General features: G+C 38.8%; 1 protein-coding gene across 5 annotated transcripts in view; it reads left to right on the top strand.

The window, feature by feature from the left end:
- Positions 1-26321, top strand: part of lrba (LPS-responsive vesicle trafficking, beach and anchor containing) — a 283083-nt gene that overhangs the window by 33650 nt on the left and 223112 nt on the right. For 4 of the 5 annotated variants that reach the window (XM_088342026.1, XM_088342025.1, XM_088342024.1 and 1 more), the window contains exons 12-29: positions 19-171; positions 837-1005; positions 1085-1158; positions 1324-1386; positions 1568-1665; positions 1748-1840; positions 2186-2294; positions 2376-2457; positions 5949-6072; positions 6134-6326; positions 14498-15523; positions 15761-15945; positions 16128-16281; positions 17011-17191; positions 20977-21080; positions 21474-21581; positions 22758-22899; positions 23272-23599. In XM_088342026.1, coding sequence (XP_088198152.1) covers positions 19-171; positions 837-1005; positions 1085-1158; positions 1324-1386; positions 1568-1665; positions 1748-1840; positions 2186-2294; positions 2376-2457; positions 5949-6072; positions 6134-6326; positions 14498-15523; positions 15761-15945; positions 16128-16281; positions 17011-17191; positions 20977-21080; positions 21474-21581; positions 22758-22899; positions 23272-23599 — 3386 coding nt within the window. The remainder of the gene's footprint in view (positions 1-18; positions 172-836; positions 1006-1084; positions 1159-1323; positions 1387-1567; positions 1666-1747; positions 1841-2185; positions 2295-2375; positions 2458-5948; positions 6073-6133; positions 6327-14497; positions 15524-15760; positions 15946-16127; positions 16282-17010; positions 17192-20976; positions 21081-21473; positions 21582-22757; positions 22900-23271; positions 23600-26321) is intronic. The other variant, XM_088342023.1, reaches the window with a different exon arrangement.

Below are 26321 nucleotides of genomic sequence, written 5' to 3'. Positions count from 1 at the left end.
TACGTTTATTCCTTGCAGTCTTCCAAGCTGCATGTGACACGGCCCATCCTGGACATTATGTTGGCCTTCTCCAGGTACCTTAGCAATTTGCAGAACGGCATCCTGCTGCTCAAGCAGCTGTGCGACCACGTTCTGTTCAACCCTGCCATCTGGATTCACGCCCCAGCCAAGGTAGCAAAATCGTTTTGTTAACTTACTTTGCTAAAAGGACCAAAGTTGTGTAAAGTACTTTGTAATTGACACATGTACTCAAATCTAAGTACTGGTGCTGTACTCAACTCTAAAGATAACCTTCTAAATGACAGTCACGATGGCAGCATGAAAACCTTGTAAAATAACTGCTTCAAATGTAATACAGTTGGACCGAATTGAAAGCATTTCATAAATATTAAAGAAAGCGTTGAAAACATTACCAAAACACTGGCAGTCTGTACTTCACTGAAAGTTCTGTACTACATTTTAATGCGTAAATCCACATCAAATTTATATAAGATGAGTACAACGCAGTCTTTATTTTTTTTTTTATATCATATTGCCTTAGTAATTGATAATTATTTAAATAACTGTAATGGCTCCTGATGTTATTTAAAACAAACACCTTTGTACATGACATACATATTATTATGTCTATCATTATTGTGAGATTGTTAGTTTACATTCCAGAGCATGTGTTTTAAACACACCCTCTGCTATATCCCTGTAAATATGTTTTCTTTTCAACATTTTATCGGTTTTATAGCAAAGGATTTGCTGAAAATACATTGGCAGTACACCGAGACTAACGAGCTTCCCATCGCTTTGAAATATTCCCTTTTCTCCCTGTTGCTTCCTTACAGGTGCAGCTGAATTTGTACACATACTTGGCTACTGAGTTCATCAGCACTGTCAACATCTACAACGCCATCCGTCGGGTGGGCACTGTGCTGCAGGTCATGCACACCCTCAAGTACTACTACTGGGTTGTCAACCCGCAGGATCGCAGCGGTGTCGTGCCCAAAGGCCTCGGTAAGAGACCATCCAAAGCATCAGTTAACATGTAGCATTCACATCAAGTAATTGACTTTCTGCTTTCTTCCTTATCTAGATGGTCCAAGGCCAAAGGAAATTTTGTCTTTACGAGCATTTCTGCTTTTGTTTGTTAAACAACTCATAATGAAGGTAAATGTACTGTAAATTGGTTCCATTTTGACTTCAACCACATTTTTCTGATACGAAAAACATGTTTTTTTCTCATGTAATTAGTTTTTTTTTCTCAATACTGAGATTTCACTTTAGATAGGGAGATATAATCGTCAATGTTTTTAATCTTATCTCTTGTTTCAGGACAACGGTGTGAAGGAAGATGAACTCCAAAGCATTCTTAACTATCTCCTCACCATGCATGAGGTGTGTCTAAAACCCACCAATAGATGGCACTATTGTTCAACATTTCATTCCGTCCTTCTCCTATGAAAGAAGAAAAATACCAATTGCTAGTCTAGGCATATATTGGCTCTACATTGTGCACATACGTACTTATATCTTAAAGTATACTAAATAAGACTTTTTTTTTTTTTTATCTTTTTAGGACGACAACCTAATGGACGTGCTGCAGTTGCTGGTGGCACTGATGTCTGAACATCCAGGATCCATGGTGCAGGCCTTTGATCAGCGTAATGGCATTCGGTATAGCAGTAGCCCGCACTTGCATGTAAAAAAAATTGACCCTTAATGCAGAATTTAATTTAATTCTTGGTCTTTATTACAGTGTGATTTACAAGCTTCTGGCGTCCAAAAGTGAAGGGATCAGAGTGCAGACACTTAAAGTGTTGGGATACTTCCTCAAAAATTTGTCACTTAAGTAAGCACAACGTCTCTTACATGCGTAGAACACATTTCTAATAAAAACACATGGGGCCTTTTTTAATTGAGGAGGGCAATTTATCTACTTTAAACGCCTTTATTGTACAAGTGTATTTGTTAATTTCTTCAGTTAGGCAAAATTGATCAAATTGTTCTTTTACTTTTAAAACGGAGAGATGGATTATTGCTGCAAATTTATAAAATATAATATTTTCATTCTCAAGTATTTTGTTACTCCTTAAGAGATTATATCCTTACACCACTTTTTTTTCACATTCAGAAACCGTATTTTTAACTGCTCCCCTCATCAATCATTTTTTCTTTGAATTTGTGTTTTACTCAGGAGGAAGTCTGAGGTTATGCAAAGTCACAGTCTCTTCTCCCTGCTCACTGAGCGCTTGATGCTCCACTCAGCCCAGTTTTCCATGACCACATACAATGTGCTTTTTGAGGTGAGCTTATCTAATACAGTATTGTTCATAACAAAGTGAGTGTATTGCTTAATCCCAATTTTACCTCAACTTTGTTTTCAGATCCTCATTGAGCAGATCTGCACGCAAGTGATTCACAAACAGCACCCGGACCCTGATTCCACTGTGAAGATCATCAACCCACGTACGTGTTTATTTTATAACTACAAACTCCTCCCACTTACTGTCTAGCACACCTACTCTATGGGTCCCTGCTGCATGGCAACTGTATTTCCCATGGAAGTAGTTACTGTGCACGGTTCCAACAAATAAATGTAACACCTAAAGGTGTTTTTTTTTTTTTTTACTGTTATTTTTAAAAGTCTCCTGTGTAAATTTTACGAAATTCCTTGCCACGCCCTTTGTTGTAATAAACCAGCATGTTCGAAGGATAGCAATGATACACAAATGAACACAGTTGGGTTTGTTGATTTCTCATTCTGCCAAATGTGCCTTTTTCTAAAAATGGCTATGTTTAATATACAGTCCATTATTGCACGTGTTGCCGAATTGTGTGCTTTTTTTGTGTTTTGATTTGTTTTCCAAAATAATTGTTTCAAAAGATTTAGATGGATGATTGGAAATGTTATGGCTAAAAGAAATCACAGAATACATTTTCAAATCAGAGTAAATAGGAACATAATTGCTGTACTAGTGACATTTAAATATAAATTACTCTTATAGGTGTAAAAAGCAGCTTTTGCACTGTCTCAATGCAATATACATTTTTATTCTATTGCAGCAGAATTACAATTACAATTACTACTAATTGATAAAATTGCTAGCCTTTTGGCCAAAACCTCAGCTTTACGTTTGGTAAATGCCACAATATTCCACAAATTTTGACCACTGATCTCAGTGTAATACTTTTACAAATTCTGACTCAATCTTAACTCTTGTATGTATTTAGTTCTATTTGGTGATGCTATTTTGTATTGAGGTTTTTGCCCGACAGCAGCAATATTTAGAATAAAAGTCGACCCTGTATTCTGTTGCGACTCTGATGCGCCTTTGTTTTGCAAGATCCCTCCTCTTGGGTTTTCTATTTCTACCCAGGAACACATGCAGTCAGTCAGTACACTTTTTTTCCCAAAACGCTCTGGCACATACACAAGCAAACTTTGAATGTGACAAGGTCCGGCTGCAGTCCCATGCTGATTATGTGAAGCCGCAGCTGTGGTAAAAAGCGGCCCAGCCGGGCCAGATCACTTTATACGACGGCGGCCTGCTTCTCCTTTCTTGATTTTAATCTGTGACAAAGTCTCAAAAGGGCCCTCTGATTGCAGTCTTTAGCATGGTCGGGGCCAATCGCACTGCACAGAGGAAGTGCCGTTTCCCTCAAATTAACTTGGGAAAAACAAAAGAGGAAGGTTTTGACACGACTTTCTCCTCTGCTACGGTAATTTTCTGCTGGTGAAGGATCACCGACCCATAATTTGTGCGATTTAAGGTGTAGAAATGACGAGAGAGCCAAGGGGCAACTGTTAGCGTTGAGACAAAGTAACCCAAACCTCAAATGCTGACATTATCTTGATATTTCATCTAAACTGGAGCCAAAACTTCTATGGGGCCCCAAGCAATACCTTAAGCATTACTGTAAGATTGGTATCTATGTTAAATGTTCTGTGCCCCTATGTTTCAGAGTTTGGATTGTTTGTGACGGAAATATTTTGACATTTTGCCCAGTCTGCTACCCACAGTTGATGTACTGTTATTCGAATACATATATAAAAAATCGTAGTCAATAAAGTTAAAACAAATCACTTTTCACCATTTAACAGTCACGTTTAAACACCATTTAAAGTTTAGCTTGACATATGTTTCTTTAATACAATACAGTACATGTTTTTCAGAGAACTTACAACAATATTAGAGTTGTGGAAATAGTCTGACAGTGTGGTCTCTGTTTGTACCTCAAAAGTAGGCATTTGACAATAGTATTGGCTTATTATATCCAATGTAATGAAGGTGGTCAATGATGTTTACCGTTTGGTATTTAGTACTTAACTCGGTCCTATTTATTCATTATCTACGCTGCTCAGTGGACAGTAAAAAAATAATGAAACAAATGCTTACATGTAAGTTAAAACAAATTAGATGCGGAAAATGAATAAAACAATCAATGTATATTCAGTAGGTTGTCGTATTTTCGAAGAGCTTCTTTAGTATTAGGTATTAAATGTAAAATAAACTTGTTTTTTTGGTGATATTTTGACTTTTTTTTTTTCGACAAAAAGTATGACTTTATTCCAGGAACAATATGACTAAAATAATTTGATAACATAAAACAAGTACAAAAATATTTTAGTACTTGGATTATGTTCATAAAAAACCTTGTGAATAAACACATTAAACTTTTTGTATTTTTAACACTGCAACTTTTAACACTGCGTTTATCAATTCTGTCGAGAAAAAAATACACATTCACGTTTTATGACTTGATTGTTAAAAGATTTGCTTGTATTACGCTGGACCTGAATATGAAAACGTATTTGTTATAATTAATATTTATGAATTTCATTGTACTACCTCACTAATGGATAATATTTTTATGGTAAAAAAAACAAACAAAAAATAGTAATCTGTTGGAGACTCTTCCCGAAGTTATATTTCTGCACGTTTGGCAGGAGCTGGAAAACAGATTCAGCGTATGCGGTGTTTCACTCAGTTCACATTTTGAACATTTGTGAAATCGTTCACATAATCCACATGCTTTTGAATTTCTCATTCAGATTTGTAAGAATACATCTTATGATCTTCAACTATAATACTTTCCATTTTAATTTGCCTAAATCATGTACTTTCTGTCATATTTACGTCTCAAAGGATATCAAACTGTGAATCACCCCGTATTATAATTTTTTTACTAGGTGTGTTTGTATGAAATATATTATTGTAATGTATAAATGCAATGTGATATCTAAACAAATATAATAGATAGAAAAGAACATAATTTCAAATAATAGATTAAATAAAATGTATACTTTTTATGTTTAAAACCTACTCTTTTAGGGTATGCAAAGACTTAAGAAATATAGTATTTGATATCATTTTGGGCAGCACGGCGGCGCAGTGGTTAGCGCTTGTGCGGCACAGTTCATGTCATGGGAACCTGTTCGGGGTTCAAATCCAGCTCCAGACTTCCTGTGCGGAGTTTGTATGTTCTCCCCGTGCTTGCGTGGGTTTCCTCCGGGCACTCCGGTTTCCTCCCACGTTCCAAAAACATGCATTTCAGGTGAATTGGCCGGTCCAAATTGTCCCTAGGTGTGAATGAGCGAATGAGTTGTCTGTCCCTGTGTGCCCTGCGATTGGCTGGCAACCAGTTCAGGGTGTCCCCTGCCCACTGCCCGGAGATGGCTGGGATGGGCTCCAGCCCCCCCCGCGACCCTAATGAGGATAAGCGGTACGGCTGATGAGATGAGATGAGATATAATTATTTGATATATTATTTAATATTTTGAAATTAATCCTCTGTCTTTACCACAGTCTTGTTTGAAACACTATTCAAATAAAATGTTTGCCATGAGATGATTGTAATCCGGTAATATTAACATTTTTGTCGGAATAAAGAAATCAATGGAACCTCTTCTTTTTGGGAAAAATTAAAAAAAGATTAACTGGTTCCATATTTTTCAGAGATTCTCAAGGTCGTAGCCACCTTGCTGAAAAACACCCCGCTGTCGCCAGAGAGCATGGAAGTGCGCAAGGTTTTCTTGTCGGACATGATCAAGCTGTTCAACAACAGCCGTGACAACCGCAGGTACCTCGTGCACGGACACAGGCATACAAAATAGCTTCTAACGCCACGTCTTTTCCTCAAGGAGCCTGCTACAATGCTCCGTGTGGCAGGAGTGGATGCTGTCGCTCTGCTTTATCAGCCCCCGCAACAGCGAGGAGCAGAAAGTCACAGAAATGGTGTATGCCGTTTTCCGGATCTTGCTTTACCATGCTGTCAAATACGAATGGGGCGGCTGGCGTGTCTGGGTCGACACCCTGTCCATCACTCATGCCAAGGTCAGAGAGCTCATTATGGCCCACACACACATGCATAAGTGCAGTCTAGACATCGCTTATTCATCAAATATCTCATCTTTTCCGTTTGTTTTACTGTTTCCATAGAACCTGCATTTTCGAAAAATAAGGTTAACTGATTTTTTAGGTGACAAAATAGTAATTTTTCAAATATCTTTTCACATGTAAGGTCAATATAATCGACAAAAAGGCACATGGAATCAAAGCTAAAGTAAGGTCTGCCGTATTTTTCATGTATAACCATTGCGTTTTTCATACACTTACGGTATGTATTGACCACTAGTAATACAGATGACATATGACAAGGCATTAGATATCACACTATTTTTACTCACGGTCTTATTCCAAAATTTGTGGTATATAAGGCGCTCCAGGTTATAAAGCGCACTTTTAGATTCAGGGACAATTTGGGGTTTTTAGGTGCACCTTATTGTCTGGTAAATACAGTAATTTTGAAACAAGGGACTGGGGGTTAAGATAATGGATAGAAACACTGGTTAAACAAGTTGACTATTTTAGATGATAGATTACATTGAATTGGATGGATTTATCGATAAATCTATAAACAGTAAAATGGCCAAGGTAAAGGTTTTACTCTTAACTACTATTTTGACCAAGTCTTTGTTGAAGATTCAAATTTCTGCTGACTAGATACCATAACATTATCATTACCTGAAGCTCTCCCATTAAAGTAACACCATAGCCAAGATGGTCATTGTAAGAAGTCAATCAGCTTCTCCCTGCTTTTTTTTCTTTTATATACTCCATGGCTTTCAAACAGATACGAATCCACCTCTGCTACTTCTTATTTGGGAAAAAAAGGTCATTTAGTGACTTGAAGAAAGTAATTGCGGCTATTACGTTATGTCCATCACAGTGAAACTGTGTGGGATTGTGGTCCTGGCTGGTGGGGTGAGGTAAAAGCTCTGTCAGAATAAAGACTGGGTTAAAGATGTGCCAGTGATATGAGGCACCCACTTGACATAGTTGTGTTTGTAGCCAGTAGGGGGCGCAGACAGACTATAATGCGTGCTCAAGTGCACGTGTGTTGACACTAAGCGTTTCGAAGGGCCTCTGGACCAAAATAAGTGTACAGTACAATGGAATGCATTCACAGGTAATTTGTTTTTACAGTACAATAATATTAATTGAATATACAGAATTAAGTACACTGACTTTAATAGTAAAAGAAAGATGTTGCAGATGTTTATTTCAAAAAACGTATATTTTTTTTTTTGCATTTTTTCCAAAACATTTATGTATGTTTTTTTTGTTTGGTCGCTTTTTGAAATACACATAACTTTTATTTTAATATAAATTGACATTATAATAACGTTTTAGTACATTTTTACTTTTAATTGTAATAACTGTAAATTTGTATTTATATTAGTATTTTAAATTACGCCTAATTAAGTACACTTCACTAATATCTTTATATTTTGTGTAGTAGTAATACAAATGTATATACTGGACCTCTGATACATTGTTTTGAATTAGTATATTATTTACGCTTGATTGGGTAGACATTGGTAATTATTTCATAGTGTGTATACATAATGTCCTGTAATTGACCACACGATTTGTTCTTTTTGCATATTTGCCTCGCAGTGCAGAAGTTTTATGGTTAAATGGGAGCCTTGGCAAAAACTTTACAGGTTTTGCATGCTCTCCCCATGCATATCTGAGTTTTTTCTGGGTATTGCTTTTTTCTTCCTCATTCCAAGAGCATGCATTCAGTGTTCAGTTGAGCGCTTTAAAAGTATAGTTATTTACACATTTTACTTTATACCAGCTCAGTAGCCTAGATGGTAAGGCGCCCGCTTTGAGACTGGGAGATCGGTGGTTCGCGCCCCGGCCGAGTCATTCCTAAGACTTAAAAAGTGGTCGGCGGCGCCCTCTGTTGGCTGCGGCTGCATCGGCTCGCTACAACGGGTCAGGTGCAATCGACATTTCGTTCTGTGTACATTGTTACACAGAATGACAATACAAGGAAATTATTATTATTATTATTATTAGGGATTAACTGGTATTGAAATTTAATAAAAATAATACATTTTTAATTTATGAGAGATTTCAATTTTTTAGCTTTTATCATTGTCATGCTATTTTTACAATCATGGCAACATTTTTACTACCAGCTCGGTAGCCTAGATGGTAGGGCGCCCGCTCCGAGACTGGGAGGTCGCTGGTTCAAGCCTCGGCCGAGTCATACCTAAGACTTACAACATTGGTACTCATTGCCTCCCTGCTTGGCGCTCGGCATTTAGGGTTGGAATTGGGGGGTTTGGTCACCTAATGACTCCCAACACAGCAGTTGGGTCTAAAATGGCTGCGCCCTGTTTGGCTGCGGCTGCATCGGCTCGCTACAGTTTAACTGTACGGGTCAGGTGTGTCGACATTTCGTTCTGTGTGCATGGTTACAAAGAATGACAATAAAAGTAAATTCTATTCTATTCTATAATTAGATGCTGTGCGTAGATTGATTTATTTATATTAGAGTAGTTATATTGTTACCATATCTTTCACAGTGAGCCAAGTGGTGTCCATTTTTGCTCACTTTCAAGTCACCAAATGCTGTCCAAAAAGGCTTCAAAAGAAAAAGTGTGCGCCAAAAGCCTGTCACTTTCTTTGTTGCCTGTGAAATGAATGAAGCGTGGTAAAAATCTTGGATCTTTGGAAATCTATTTCTTAATGTTCTCTTTGAAGCTGAACTACATTGTATTTTCTGCTCAAACCAAATTAATGAAAGCAAGCAAAGCGGCTTTATACTCACCTGCACTCACAGTCTGGTTCGCCACAAAAGATACATGCATGTGCTATAAAAAAGCTAAAGAAACTCAATTGCAATTTTATTGTCCTATTTGATAGATTTCCTGCCACCTTTGTAGCGGCAGAGCTGTTTGTCACAGTGGTTCTCTCCTCCCACTGCTGCAGGGCTGTGTGCGTGTATGTGTGTCTTTGAAAATGAGTCGCCAGGCGCATGTTCTCAGATTTTCCCTCTCGAAGAAGCATATCTCTTACCCAACTTGCTCACTGAATATTCATTACAATGCTTGACTCGTCTGAGGAATGATGCTTCATAAATTTGAGCAATTCTCACGTGGGAATACGGGCCTTGGCAAATATGTTCTTTCTCTCCACTTTAAGATTTTTACTTGAGCATCAAATTGTAAAAAAAAATCTGAGACGCCCTTTCCGAGTGGTGTTTTACTCAGGACAGTTTGTTCAAGTCCTGCATGTTTATCTCCAATTTGTCAGTATACACAGTGTTCAAAGTATTGTCTTGGGAAAAAAAGCATTACGTTTTTCAAAGCATGTGCAATATAAATTAAACATAGGTTATAAAAATATTAGTCGAATGTTCTTTCAATTTCATCTATAATATAACCCTATATTCCGATAAGGCACACCCCCAAAAATGTTTTTGTCATACATTTTTAATATATAAGGTACACTGGTCCATAAGACACATATAATTAAAACTACAGCAAGAGTTACTGTATTTATTTGTTAAGGTGCAATGCTTGACCAGTCAAAAAATGTCGCGGACTACAATTGCAAAACATTGTAAGCAACAGGAACCGCACCCATGTAACAGCAGTGAGAGCATTGAAACCTAACCACTAGACCACTTGTGATAGAGATAACATACAAACAGGCAATATATTTTATCTCATTATCACTATTTTTACCCACAGTGCCAGAAACGAATTGTAAATAATGTAAAAAGCAGAAAGTCGTCCTGAGAAAATATAGTTAGTTCTTTTGTTCTTTCCTGCATTTATATCTTTCAGCACTACTTTGTTTTCTACATTCTCTAATATTTGTTTCCGGCATTGAGAAAAAAGAGTGTGATAATGACATTAACTCAAAACCCTTTTTGTACGGCTTCTGTATCACTGGTGGGCTAGTGGTTACGTTATAGTGCTCTCACCGGCGCAACCTGTGTTCGGCTCTTTTGCGCTTCTGGTCAGTGATATTATCCGATGGATCAATCATTGCACAAATAATGGTGGTAAACTGTAAAACTAAATGTAGTAAAGCACCTGCATAAATGCTGTGTGCATTTCCAATCTTGTCCACCGCATGTTGCGGTATGTAAGGCGCACTTTCAAATTTCTGGTCTTTTTTTTTGTGTGCCTACAGTCCAGAAAATACAGTAGTTCCATGTGTTGCCAAATCTCTGATATATTTTTTTTTTTGATCCATAATTTCTACAGTACACAGTGTAAGTATACCAGTGAACAACATGAACAGGTGTCACATCTCAATGAATTTACAAATCAAACAACTAAACAAAAACAAAAAAACATTCAGGTGAACCAAATCATTAGTATTGTTAGCATACTGGTTGAATTTGCCAATTACCAAAAAGAATCACAAGGCTGCATCATCCAACAACAAACCTTATATGCACATTATATGCGATTAAACGTCCACTGAACTATTCTTTCTTCCCTTTAGGGGTTTACTGTGTTTTTACGATGATGTATTTTCATGAAATCAGTCAAACTACTGCTGCAGTACTTGAAGACATTGATTTTGGTGGAAGAGCTGCCTCTGGTTAATTGGATTAGGTCCCTCCTGGAAGAAAACCACTTTGTCCTTTAATTCTTTTTATTGAGCTTAAGAGAAAAGCAGACCCTGTCTTAGCGATGTAAAATGTTAGCTTGTGGTTCTTTTCTGTGTTTCATTTCTGTTACTGTCCTAAGACGCTCCATAAATAACTGTGGCATTATTGGGTGTGCATTCTGACTTTAGTTGATGCTTCTAGATAATAAACGTTAGTCACTGAAAGACTGGGGCAAATTTCTTTTTCCTGAAATGCAACAGTATGTATCACAAGTATGGAAATGAGAAGAGCACAGCTTTTTAAGAATTACAGAATTATGTTTTGATCTATTTAATTAAAATTGAGGAAAAAGACCAAATACAGTGTTTCTCATCTACTTTTGTGAAACCCTGGTGGGTGGACAGGCTAGGGGGCACGGGGACATGCTCCCCTCGAAGATAATTGTGTACATTTTAAATTCAAATGCATCAGTCTAAGAAAACTAAGAAGCTAAATCTATTATGAATGTGTGCTTTTCAAAAAAGTATATATAAAAACACTACTTATGAAATGACACAAAAAAGTCACACCCATAAAACATGGCCAAGGAGATAGAAGTTTAATTGAAAAATTGTTTGTCATCTAGTTAGACAAAAAATAATTAGTGTTGTTCCGATGCTGTACTATCTCAAGGTATCATATCGTAGGTAAACAGACCAAGTAACCAACATGAGTTTTAAATTATACTAAATGTAATAGTCATATCAGTGATTGTTACAATTGTTGGTTGGTTGGATCTCTTAACTACCAGGGGTTGTAGGGGCACCATTTCCTGGGGTGTGTCTTGGGCAAGTACAGCCTGGTGGTGCCCATCCCTCTCCAGGCCAACATATGTTTTCACCCGTTCTAGAACCGGGGATCTTTCGCGTGTTAAGCGAATTACAGAATTAAAATTTAGTACTGCTGCTTTTGTAATTGCTGCTATGACAGTATGTCAGTTCTTCTTAGATAATTTACAGAAGGTCATTGTTACGAGCCACTTATGAGCTACAGTTGGGGCATGTGTAGACCAAAGCGTTTTTCCTTTTCTGAGCAAATTTTTCTAATTGCTTGCAATGGCAGTGCTGTGTTTTTACGGTCTGTTGAAAACACTGGAAGTGTGTTGAACATTGTTAACTGGGGAAAAACGCTTGTCAATGTCACAACACCCCAACTATTGAATTGTCTTTATTGTTATTGATAAGAATGTAGTAATCATTGTATGCAACAATATTATACATGGCACTCCAGGGTAAACATGTCATAAAGCCTCTTAAGCTAAAGAAACAAAATAAACGACTATCGGGACAAAAGGCAGAAAACATATTTCCAAACTAGTGCTTAGAGGCTAGTCTAGGTTCTAATTATAGTGCATTTTTGTAATTTTAGCACTTATATATATATTTAAAAATGTGTAACAAAAACAAGTGTTTGAGACTCAGGCGGGACCAATTCAATGCCAGTTTCTCTGAAATTGGAAATGCCCGTGCCAAACATTTTTTGCCATTTTGAATCACTTTTGAAAGCCTACAGAATATTTGTTTGTGTAGCTATACAGGCATAGGACAGAAAAACACTAAAAATACGACTCCCCTTAAAAATCCTTAGTTATTCTGTGGACATGGTCTAACCTATCAGTTTATTTATCTGCGGACTTTCATAATTTTCTCCTGAACTTTCACTTGTTAATTGGATCCACAGCTGTAGTTTAGAGTTAGTTTAGCTGTAGTTTAGTTTAGCTGTAGTTTTTTTCATCTTGTATTTTCAGTAAGGATTTGAATCTCAAAATGTACCTCCCGACGCTTTTTTTGTGCACTTATGCTGATTATTCCCTCTTTGCTTCACTGCTTAATTTCCATAGAAACTGCTAAGCAGCTTTATAATTGCCAGAATTGCCTAGAATCCAATTAAGGCCAAACTAATAGCATGGCGGTTCTCAAGTCTGGGAGAAAACAACAAACAGCGGGGAGGAATGGGAGTTTGTGGTCGGGGCAGGGGGAGTATGGAACAACCACCGTTGCTGCACTCGAGAGGCAGCTATGGATTAACAGTCACTGCTTTCCACTACAGAAGATTAATGAGCAACCTTGTAGCGGGCTAATTTAGAACAATAACGCCTAATTAATTACAAGCAATCAGCCTCGCTTTCTTCCTTGCTCTACTTTCTTCTCATTCCACTTACGCACCTCATTTCTCCTTCCTTTGGTTCCGGTTTGAGTCCGTTTTTTGACTGTTAGCTTTCAAATCCTCGCTCATTCCTGCTGTCCAAATAGCCTCAGGTAAAAAAATGCTGCAAAGTGGATCTAGTTTCACTCAAGACCAATAACCCCCACCCCATCTCTACCACCATCTTTGACTTTCTGTCCTGCAACCCCAGTGATTAATGCGTGGTCGTGTATTAGGCGTGGGAGGATTTCCCAATGCCGGACACGCTCTTCGCCCATTTCACAGACCTTCGCTAATAGCATCTGCCGCCAATCTATGACTGCTTACAACTGCGGCCTCTTCCTCAAATGCCACCGGGAACCATTGTGGTTATGGACGAGCAGTCTGATCCATCCGACGCTATCTGATGCAAGCCAGACTGATAGGGGTTAATAGGTCTTAAGTAGCTGCACGTTATAAGAGAGAGGAGGGTATTTAACATGCCAGAGTTCGCCTTAGATGCTATATAATCCATACAATAATGCTTTTCTGTAGAGATTGGAAATTCCTTACATTTTCTAAAAAATATTTGGTTGCTTCTTAGGAAAAATGCAAAATATAACAAGTCTTGTTAGTACTTTTTCCTATTCTTGCAAATATCCAAATATCCAGCTTTATACGCAGTAAGAAATAGACTTTAAGTTTGATTAAGCTTACATAAATCCACTTCAGGATCCAAAACTTTCCAAATTCAAATTGGTGTGTCCCAAAACTAGTTAAAAAACACATATAGAATGGCATGTTTAATTCCTGCTGTTAAAAGACGGGGGTATTATCGGTATTGGGTAATACTCTGGGCAGTAGTATTGGTATCACAGTGAAAAGACAGATTTAAACATACGTAACTAAAAGTGCAGTAGAAAAGGTTTGTATAGACTGCAAACATATAGCCTGTTGTCTGTTTCATTATTGTATTACTTCCAAGTCTAACATAACAGTTGATTTATTAAAGTACCGGTACTGTATATCCATCCATCCAATTTCTGTGCCGCTTATCCCCACAAGGGTCACGGGGGTGCTGGAGCCCATACCAACTATCTTCGGGCAGTGGGCAGAAGACACCCTGAACTGGTTGCCAGTCAAAGGGCACACAGGGACAGACAACTCACCCGCTCATTCACACCTAGGGACAATTTTGACTAGCTAATTAACCTGACTTGCATGTTTTTTTGGGGGGAAAAAAAACGGTATATCGGTGTATCAATTAAGTTCTTGCTTAATATATCCTGAATGTTCATGTTGTTTGGGAGCATGTCTTGTTTGTGGCATTGTTTTGGATCCTTTTTTCATTTAATCTCATCTGCCCAATTCATATTTGTTGGTACAAGTCAACATTTTTCGTTATTTATCATTACAGGTCACTTTCGAGCAGCACAAGGAGCACCTGTCCCGCATGTTCCGCCAGTACCAGTGCCAGGAAACCGCTGGTTCTTTCGACGCAATTCGAACAGTCTCCGGAGTCAGCCAGAGTTCTGAGACTGCTGAGTGTGCCAATGGTCCCCCGTCTACTGTCATTGAGCTGAATGTGGACGAACTTTCTATTGATTCACAGGAGGCATCTGATACGGTTTCTAAGGTGGAATATGAAGAAAGACTGTCTGAAGATGTTTCCAAAGGAGAGTCTAGTATTGAAACGAACAATTTTGAACAACAGGGTGTAAAAACAGTCCATCAGGAACAGGCAACCAAGATTGAGAAGGCGGATCACCCAGTGGAGCCGCTGATTAAAGAAAACATTGAGGGAGAAGTCAGTAAAAATGAAGATTCTTTGAATGAAGGAGCTGTGAAACATGAACCCAAAAACAACACAACATCTCCTGAATATTCTGACCCACTGGACAACAGCTATCAGGGTGGTGCCTCTGTTTTCAATGAGGACTTGGTGGACTTGTCCTCTGTTAGCGACCCCATCGATGACAGTCATGAGTTGTCAAATGCTTTTGCTGTGACTGAAGAGGACACAAATATAAAAAATGAAGGTGATGATACAAAACCGGAAGTTGGTGAAATGCAGGATGTTGTTTTAGAAGAAAGGAATGAAGAAAGTGAAGATAAAGTGGTCTCTGAGAGTGTGGTGACCTCCCAAACGTCCCAGACTCTGGATGCACACGATAAAGAAGATGTAACAAACGCAGCAGAAGAGGAACCTGCTTCAAATGATCAGCATCCCACAGCGCCCTGCACTGAGCTGGAGACTACGAAACAGCCAGACTCCATCCCATCAAATCAAAATACAAACACTACAGGGGAAGAACCCGTTTCTAGTGACACTCTTAAAAGCCCTGCTGGCCAGAAAAGCAAAGAAATCAAAATAGCCCGACTGGATGTGGCCAACGTAGCGTTGGATACATCGAGGCTGGAACTTAAGGAGACACGCTCAAGTGTATGTATATTTTTCAAAACAATTTTTTTTCCACTTTTTATGGTGTTATTTGTGAAATTTTCAGACAAAAGCTTGCTTAAAGGAACATTTTAGAAGTTAGTAGTTTTACCCGATTGTCGTTTTACACTTAATGGATACACATGTGCGCTGGTCACCAAGCTATATTTACACTAGAAATTAAAAATTCAACTTGTAACTAGCTTGTCTTTCCTGATGTTGTCATTGTGGTGTCTGTAGGAGACAATCCAAACAGCGTCAACAGTGGCCAGTGGTTCCTCCTCGGCACAGACAAAGGAGAGCGGAAACACAGTACCACGTTCGACCATGTTCCGCATACCAGAATTCCGCTGGTCTCACATGCACCAGCGCCTTCTCACAGACTTGCTCTTTTCCATTGAGACAGACGTACAAGCATGGCGAAGGTAAGTGCCTTTTAGGTACTTGAACCAAATGGATTCTCGTCATTCTGCAAAAGTATATTACTTCAGAAAATCAAGCATGAAGGGAAGATAAGTTCATTCAAGCACGATTTCTGGCTGTCTCGCAAGCATAACTCTTTTTGCATCTCAAATTGAATTTATGAATTGATTTGTTTTCTTTCCAGCCACTCTACCAAGACGGTTCTGGACTTTGTAAACAGCAGTGACAATGTGGTGTTTGTCCACAACAGCGTGCATCTCATCTCGCAGGTGGTGGACAACTTGATCATGGCGTGTGGGGGCATTTTGCCACTGCTCTCAGCTGCCACCTCTTCATCGGTTAGTCTCTTGCAAGTGAACACAGACATGCACACACAACCACAAGAGGACCTACGTATTGACCTTTTTGCAGTTGCATTTATCTGCCTTTAGCCGCTTCCTTAACATGATTAGCCTGTGTTCGCATTCTCTAAAGTCTCTTTTATGGGATGCTGTCCCTCTGTATGACCTGGCAATGCAGAAATATTGTTTTTTTGTAACCATATTTACGACAACGTCCACCATTAGATTGTACCAATCAATGTGACCAAACGTATTTGTCTCCACAGAAAAAGCCAACGTTTGGTTTCAATAAAACTTATACAAATATTTTTTAAGAGGAGAAGGATAAGCATACACTACATAGTTATTGTATTAATTACCCAATCATCAAAGTAAAGACCGTTTAAAAACAATGTCAACATTTCTACTATTTCGTTTTTGCCCCAACAAATTTATATTGTATACATTCCAGTTTTATAGCAGACATATCTCCCAATATAATGGAAAAAAACTAAACAAAAATCCTGTTTTTTCCCCATATCTTTGATATTATGCCTTACACAGACAGATTAAAGATTAGCCTTTTACTGTTCCCCAGGTAGAAATCAGTCCCATTCAGCCGTTGCGGAATACAAATACTGTTAACAATAGTCATTTTAGTTTTCAAACACATTGGAACCTAAATAATGAACACAATGCCGCATTTTCCTGCTGATTTCTTACATTTGCTGTCTTTTGTACCTCCAGCATGAGCTGGAGAACATTGAATCATCTCAAGGGCTGACGCTGGAAGGCTCAGTGGCCTTTTTACAGCGCCTCATCAGTCTCATGGACATTTTGGTATTTGCAAGCTCGCTTAACTTTGCTGAGATTGAGGCTGAGAAGAACATGTCCTCGGGTGGCATCCTGCGACAGTGCCTTCGCCTTGGTAATCTCACCTCCTCACTACCCATTTCTTTTTTTCTTCAAAAACATTGCTTTTGTGTGTGTATTAACCCTGCTTACCTTTTCTTGTTATTACTTGTATAACGCACACTGCTTGGCAATGGTCGTAAAATGGTCGCTATAATAATGTAGTGATTATCATAATAGCCTTCACTGTGCTACAGCACTGTGAACAGTAAAGGGGCCACCAATCCCTCCAATATGCCATGTTTTACCTTTTATACCAGGCTGTTTAACATGCCAGTGCAATCGATACTGTACAGCAGTATACAAATACAGTTATCTCCCGGCTATTGTGGTTAATGGGGACCAGAACCCCCCGCAAAATGTGAAAGTTGGTGAAGCAGCGATGTCTCTTCATAAAAGCTCCCAAGGGTTAAACTTACCTCGTGATGACATCCTTACTGAGTAAGCATATACAACTGTAAAAAAAAAAAAACCTATAGATTTACATATAAAAACACAAAACACAGAATTGCAGTTGAATGAATGGTCTTTATTGTCATTACACAAAATTAGAACAAAATTGGAGAGCTTCTCCTTTCAGTGTAAGATAGCGATTAAAAGAACTGGCTAGCTGCACACTTGCATCGAGTATGCTTGGATTGTGCCAGGTCTCCACGATGGTTAAATTACAACCATCACCAATGTATTGGTTGCCCACGAGTTGTAGCTCGATGTCATCAGTTTACTGAGTAATGGCTTTGGCGTTGGTAAGATAGACGCTCGTCGGTGGTGGCTGATTACGTAACTGGAGAACGAGGCCAGACTTGCAGCACTGCTATTTCTTTATCTCCTGACGCTGCGTCAGTCCTTTCCTAGACCCAATAACAATCCACGGAGCACCCGCTGGTGATCAGAATTTCTTTTGCGCTCTTACGATTTTCCTCAGGGTCCAATGTAATTGATGAATTTATTTTTAATATAACTGCTTAAAGCTTGTTTGTTTTGATGGCATTGACTTCTGCGCCCCGCCAGCTGTTTGACCGGCAGCATATCACAGTTACGCACACTGTCACACTCACTTAACACACCCACATACAACCCTTGTTAGCATTTGCTGTATGCCTCCTGCTGCAGAACACCGTTTTGAAATTGTCACCCTAATTTAAAATGACAATTTGGAATATTGTTCTGGTAATAGATTCCAAGATACACTTCTAAACCTTGTTTGAAACATTTTCACGTTGGAAACCTTTAAAAACTAAACGAGCTTTGTAATCCCAACTGAAATATTAAAACCTTGGGTTCAATACCTAATTAGAAAACCATCCACGTTACTTTGAACACCAATCTAAACTTTGAAAGAACCTAAACATTTGTTTTTACTCCAATTGATTATATTAAAACATGGAGTGTCTCTATAATCCCTGGTTTCAACCCATCACTCATTTTTTCCATTCAGTGATGGATTAATTTTGTAATGTTTGTAACATTACGTCTCGACTAAAAAAATCAAACGGGAAATAAAATAGACAAACCAAAAAAATCTTTCAATAATCTGATTCTGCTTTAACAAATCCATTTTAGTTGGGATCTTCTTTATTTTGTATTTTGAAACTCCAAACCTGGCTTGAAATCATGATTAGAAATCCTTAGCTACAAATGAAATCCTAAAGTAATTTACAACTCAATTTTGTAGTTCCATAAGTGTAATCAAAATTGCTTGCTTGTGAAGATGTACAACAAAAGCCAACAAGCTGAGCGGCACTCCTGCTGGAATAGTGTTGGAAAATTTAGCAGCCGCATTTGTTATGAAATGAATATTTGATGAGGTATGTGCTTCCCATTGAAAGCGCCTAATCTGATTTGGGCAAAGTGTAACAAGGTTTTAGTGTCTACCAGGCCTTCCGCCCCTCTCCCCTCCCTACGTCACCTCTTTATAAATGGCGGTATGAGAGAGTGGTCCTAATGGAAAAAGCCAGGCCATTTCCAGATGGAATAATTCCCTCCTTCGCTCTCCAAATAGCTAAGATTTGTCAGTTGTCAAGGAGAAGTATCAGTTGGTGGGGGTTGCGATTACATTGGAAGACATTAAATTACATTAGGTTACAAGTGTGCCACATGTGTAGTAAATTCGCATCAGCGTAAGATGTTTTTTGCTACAATGGAGAGGAAGCTGCTTCTCTCTGCCGAGTCAGCACTCACACTTGTGATTATTTGTGTGATTCAAGAGCACAACTTGCACTGTACGACCTTGGACAGACACGCTGAACCATGCTGACCTTGTTGGCTCCACCTTGTCAAACACTTTGATACACACACACCTATGGACATACAATACGCATGCTCCTTTTGGCTGGTGACTGATATGATTGATTCTTCTCCAATTGTTCAATTTGGTTCTTCGACTGTCTCTCACTTAATATAAAAAACATTTTGTGATTTTACATTATTACTCCAGTAATAGTGCACATATGTATTGTTTCCTCTTTGCTTAACTGTTCGGTCATTAAAAATTCAGTGGTGAACTTTCAAAAAACAAAATGCTCCTATTCTTTTTTGCATTCCTGAACAAAGTACAGACGATAAAATAAAAAGAAAATTGGCACTTAGATACTTAACATTATGCGATGTTGTGAGCATAAGCTTTGTATCTAGTTGACTAAAAGTAAGTGCAGCGAGCATGTACATTTTCCTTTACCTTAAAAGAAAATTATCTGAAGGAATGATTGTTCAAGTCTTTATGGCAAAAATTGAAAAGAGAATCGACCAAAATATTGTGTTTGAGTGAGTGTTATTAAGGCTGTTTGAACCCTGCTTTTAATTTGGTAACAGGCAACACTCTAACTTCTTCATGGGTCTTTTCGTTATCTACATTTAAAGGTATCCCCATATATTTACACATGCAAATTTTGAGGACACAGTACATATTCCAGTTATTTTCCAAGATAATGCATTTTGAAGACAGCATGCCTTGTCTTTGTTATCCCGACCTGTGACATCATTAAAATAACATATTGTCGCGATATTGTTTTAAGCGTTAATTATTCAAAGAGTGTTTTAGGCAAAGTTTTGGTAGTTTTTGTCAAGAATACCCAGTTATTGTGTCACAGGTGGATGCAGTTATGGTACAAGAAAGGGCCAACAGCCAAAAATGGGCTAATTGTAAAAGAAAAACAAAACACAGAGAGCATCCAACGGGGCCGCAGCCATGGTGGAAAAACAGGAGGGTGACCGACCCAAAAATGCACAGTGAGCAGCCAGGCTAACCGGGAACTAACAATGAAAATTAGTGACTGCAATAAATGTGAAACCAGCTGGGAATAAACTAAGGGACACAGCAAAACCGACGCTACTGCCAGGCTAGCAGGTCTAACAACACACAGTTGGCAATGAATCAGCACCAACTGGGAGCAAACTAAACTGGAAAACCCTTGGCAGCCCCAACTCTGACGGGGAGCTAGCCGGACAAAATAATAGCAACTGCAACACACATTGAGAAAAACACAAATGAAAAGCCACAATCGCCTACCTCCAAGCAGACTATTTTTGTTCACGGTCTGTTTCGGTGGTGTCACATGTTGTGTTAATGAGATTTGCCTTTTGAAAGTGTTGTGTTCCTTCAATGACATGCAATGACATCCCAGCTTTACAGAAAACAAGCCAGATTGGTCAACTTTGACATTAAATTTCACAAGTCCCCCAGCCCTGGAGTATTTTTTAATATATTTGCATAAATGTGGGTAGGAACACTACATGTTCTGTGCCTAATTGAAAAAAAAATCTTTTGGGAATACCTTTAATCGTCCCTTTTTTCTCTTTTAGTGTGTGCAATGGCTGTGAGAAACTGCCTGGAGTGTCAGCAGGCACACTTAAAACTCAGCAAAGAAGCAAACGCAGCTGTTCCGGGTAAAACTGTGTCTGCACAGGTAAGTCATACACTGGGGTGTCGTCTTCTATGCTTACGTTTTTTTTATTTTGCTCCTGTTGTTACTTCCAGGCCATAATGCTCTGCCCTTTCCTTCCCATCGACCACAGACTGCCAGGCGTTATTGCATTAACTCATAGCTTATTCTATTACCCCCGCCCTACCTTTGTCATTGTTGTTTTGATGATTTGATCCAGCGACTTCCAGTAAAAGAAACTCTGTCCTTTCCCTGAATTGCTGCTTTGTGTGTGTGTGTGTTAAAGCTCATTCATAATGCAGCTATTCTATAGAAAAGCCATTACATTAAAAATTCCGTTTTCCTGTCGGAGGAAATCTGAGCCACTACCCGTATGCGTTTTGTAAAACAAATCAAATGTCTTTTTGGTTGGTGCAGAGTCCTGTGGATGCTGTGACGGGTGGGTCTTCTCCTGTGCAAGATTTTGAAAGGCTGCTGCAGGACATGGATATCAACCGTCTCAGGGCTGTCGTTTTCCGGGATGTTGTAAGTTATGAAAAGCGCTTGCACATATTGACTTTGAAGGCGCATGGCATTGTGCATTCACAAAGACGCCAACTCAATCCAAGACACTGTTCCTTTTTAGTACCACTGTTATTACAACTAATGGGCTCATACAACCCGAGGCATAAAAAAAAACCTTGCTCTTACTTCAGTTCTGCACCGAAAGACTAATCCTACTTGCAATTCCAATACCAAACGAAAATCTTGTTTTAATCCTGAGTTGAATCTTAAATCATATTAGCCCATTAGGCCTGAACATGTAGGGGAAAAAAGGTTTCTCTTCACAACTATAAACAATAAAATACGGTGTATTTTTTTACTTAAAAGTCTTGAATGCGATTTTCAAGCTATCACAAAATTCTACCTAATATATTTGACGTAGGCATAAATGATGTAGAGGCAAAAGCAATTTAAATTATAATGCAAAACTAAAAAAATGTTGTTACATCGCAAAGCACTGAAATAATCAAGTCAAGTCATGTTTATTTGTATAGCCCTTAATCACAAAGAGTCTCAAAAGGCTGCTCAGACCACAGATTATTGCAAACAAAACTATTATTATACCAGCCACTTATCTAAAACCTACATGAGGGCAAAGAAAAACTCAAACCTCAACATGAGAAAAACGAAGAAAGCTTGAGAAAGGGACTGCACATGCGGTAATCCCCCTTCCACGATGACCAGGTCGCAATGGATGTTGCAATCATAAATAATGCACAGATATTGTCAACATAAAATATAGGTTATTCATATGCTATAGAATAGAAGTGTGTTTTAAGCCTGGATTAAACAGTTCCACTGAGGTTGCAGATCAAATCTCAGGGGGCAGAGCATTCCACAGTACTGGGGCCTGAATGGAGAACACTCTCGGACCTGCTGATCTCTTTTTGGCTCTTGGGATCACTAGTAGACTAGTAGTCTTGAAGCTCTTATCCTACAATTTCCTTTGTTGCAAAGCCTAATCTTTAAAACATTTTTTTCTGTAGAATGCAATTCAAACCTTATTGGAAATCCTTACTCAGACTTCCAACTGTTAAATGTTTTGAATGTTGAACTAATATATTATTTGTAAGAACTAACTAATGTTAAACATGCATGCATGCCTGCACAAACACCCACATAAATACAGATTTGTTTAGTATGTTTGTTTTGTTCTAGGAGGACAGTAAGCAGGCTCAATTCCTGGCTTTGGCTGTGGTTTACTTCATTTCCGTACTCATGGTGTCCAAATACAGAGACATCTTGGAACCCCACAACGACAGCAAACATCCACAGCGTTCTCAGTCAATGCGGAATACAGGTTAGTAGATAAGATTATAACCCAAACCTGTGATCAAAACTTTAATCTGAGTGCATTATGACAGTTAGTCAATCCTTTTTTATGCATGTACCTCTTTACCTTATTTGATCGTAAGTATACATAAACAATAACCACACAAATGTTGGGCTTAGGATGATAATGTTTTGGGCTGGTCAACAGTATCTTGTTACCTTACATTTCTATTTTGATCAAATAAAATAGTTTTTTTATAGCTAATACAGATTGAAACTCTACTCAATGCTCTAGATCTCCAGTTAAAATTATATCATGACTTATTTGGACTCTATTTAATTTTAGGGTAACGACTGAACGATTTTGTTCTGACTAGACTAATACTTTCTGCTCGGCCAGATTCTAAAAATGGTGTCTCCATCCGCCGTTATGACTCTGGCATTGGAGATGAGCATGCCCCCAATTCCGTGGCAAGTGAAGCAGAGACATCTTCCACCGGCTTGGCGGCTCATGGACCCGATGCTGTCTCAGAGGCCCTCTCCACACTGTCCTCTGAGGTCAGACCCGTTGATGCCAGGGGCAAGAACGTGAAGGACATCTTGCGCAGCCTGGTCAGCGCGACGGCAGACGACATCATGGTGGACACTGGCCTTTTGCCTCCCACTTTTTTGGGAAGCGTGGTGGGCGATATCCCCAGAGATTCCTTCCAGATTCGATCTTTTGACAGGTGAGTACATCTCAACATCAAAATGGTTATGTTTTATGCTGAATTTGGGCAATAGGCTAGACCTAGAAATGTTATCATCCAGAGAGGCAAAAAAATTGTTTAATTGATCACACTGTTCACAGTTCGAGGAGGCCTTAACTGCCAGTGTTTTTGGGGCACCACTTCCTGTGGTATGTCTTGGGCTAGCACAGACTGGCATCCCCACCCCTCTCTAGGTGTTTTTTGGGTAGGGGTTTGCTCTCCCACATAAAAAAGAGGCTACTGTTTGCCACAGTTTGTGCCTCCTGAGCTGACTCAGATACAGCACCTTCATCATTTGGTCGCCATGTTTTTTTTCGGTCTAAAGCGTCATTCCACTCTTCAGAGATGAGTAGGACCATTTTGTTCTGGAATTTTGATTGTTGCATGGGCACCACCAGGCTGTATTTGCTTAAGACAAGCCACAGGATATGGTACCCCTATGACCCTATTGGTTATGGATCCAACCAACCAACCAACCAACCAAACAAACCCAACCCAACCCAACCCAAATCAATCAACAATATGCATTCCATCACTAATGGCTTTCATATTTTTTGTTTAAGAACAATGTTTGTGGGGCTGTATTACGTTCTTTGCTTTTGTGAGAATTAAAGGCTCAAAGGCACTCTGTCCTGTTAAGGACATTGTATTTCATGAAAGAAGTAGTGATTTATAATAACTTACAAAAATAATTAAATAAATTGAATAAAATGGTTTCATTATAAATACGTAAATAATTTAATGAAATTGTTCTGATATAAGATCATAAATATCTACATGAATAGATGTGAAATGAGGACATACTCACCGAGCAACTGTCCAGAATAACTTTTACAAAGTAACCACTTGTATAATTCCATTAAAATGTTTTTTGTTTGTTTGAGTATCTCTACAGAAGACAATCAGCTGGTTCTTGTATTGTCTACACATAATCTTTTTTTATAGGGTGGAAGTGTAACAAAATAAAAGGGGTTCCCTAGGCATTTTTACTTTCAAAAACTCTTTTAAAGTAGTTTTTGACTTTCGTACGTTTTTTTGTTTTTGTTTTTAGACACCAAGATAATACATGTAAACCTTATCAAGCAAGTGTTATATTAGGACATCCCGAGTTGTCTGGTCCTTCATTGGTATCTACGTGTGTTAAAAACATGAATTAATGAAATCATCATCTTTAAACTGGATGTTTATTTTTCACGGGTCCTGACCAATTTAAATTATAAAAACTATTAAATCAAATAAACAGATTAGCTGTTTTTTGAGTAGTCGTGTCAGATTGTTGAGTTACAGATTTAATAAAATTGATTGTTAAAATTCTGTTCCAAGTGGTCGTTAACTGGGTTTACAGGGTTTTCACCAGTAGGCAGTGATATATATATAAAATACTGTTTTTCCACTCTGCTGCCGTGTTGGTGGGTAAAAAAAATGGTTTCCCAGCAGGATGGTGATTTCTTTTTAAAGTTGACAGTTTCATATTCAAACAAAACTGCTGACCTTGAAGACGTCTCTGTACGGTACCCCTGGAGGATCCCGAGAAACTGCTTGTAACAGAAACCCCTTTGAACCTCGAGATCGAGACTCTGTCCGCCATAAATGCTGGTAACTCTGGAGTGGGGCGAGCAGGGGAAAAAGTCATGCGGCGTATCTGCGGACAGGCCCAGGTGAGAAAGATGGTCTTTGGGTCTGTTTTACATTTGGACTTTGAGGATGAGTAAGAGACTCCTCCACGGGGGGGACTGGTAAAGCCGAGGTTCTCACATTTTGAAGAAAAAAACGCCTCCTCCCCGCAGTCGGTCAGCGAGTCTAAAACCCCCACCCGACTACAGGAATTCAGCGGCATTTCGATGGAGATGGTGTGTCTTTATCTCAGGAATGCTTTGTCAGGTCTGCGGGTGCTCCTCATATCAGGGGGATTAGACTGGCTCCTGCCCGCTGAGCACACCAGCCGCTTTACAGGGAAGGACGTCAGGAGCACTGGAAATCATAGACCAACAGCTCGGGGAGCCTCCTCATGCTGCTCACACAAGCTTCAGTTCACAGCCAGACACCTTCAACAGGGGCTGGAAGAGGCTTTAACATAAACACTCAAGATAAGACAGATGTATTTGAGGGGCCTGCAACTTGATGTTAAAATGAATACAGTGGTGCTGAAGCTGGACTTGTGAGTGATCTTACATTTGAGTTGTTTTTAGATGAGTATTGAGTTCTGAGTAAAATACAAAATGAAGAAATACAGAATGAAGCTTAGGTGGAACTACGTTGTCTTGAATGTGTTTTGGAATGTTCTAGAATTGATCAACTCCATATCAATGTAATGAGAAGGCTTAATTTAGTCAAGTCAAGTCATGTTTGTTTGTATAGCCCTTAATCACAAAGAGTTTCAAAGGGCTGCACAGACCATGGATTATTACAAACCACATATTATTATGACACCATCTCCTGATCTAAAACCTACATGAGGGCAAGTAAAAACTCAAAAACCTCAACATGAGGAAAATGAAGAAACCACGAGGTAATCCCCCTTCCAGCATGACCAGTCTGCATTGGATGTTGCAATAACAAATAATATAAATATATTGTCAACATAAAATATCGGTTATTCATATGCTATAGAATAAAAGTGTGTTTTAAGCCTAGATTTAAACAGTTCCACTGAGGTTGCAGTTTGAATCTCAGGGGGAAGAGCATTCCATAGGACTGGGAC

This window comes from Urocampus carinirostris, chromosome 8, assembly GCF_059441175.1.
Source record: "Urocampus carinirostris isolate Australia breed hairy pipefish chromosome 8, RoL_Ucar_1.0, whole genome shotgun sequence".
In the NCBI taxonomy this organism is placed as follows: Eukaryota; Metazoa; Chordata; class Actinopteri; order Syngnathiformes; family Syngnathidae; genus Urocampus; species Urocampus carinirostris.
This window is presented reverse-complemented; position numbering and strand designations above follow the sequence as displayed.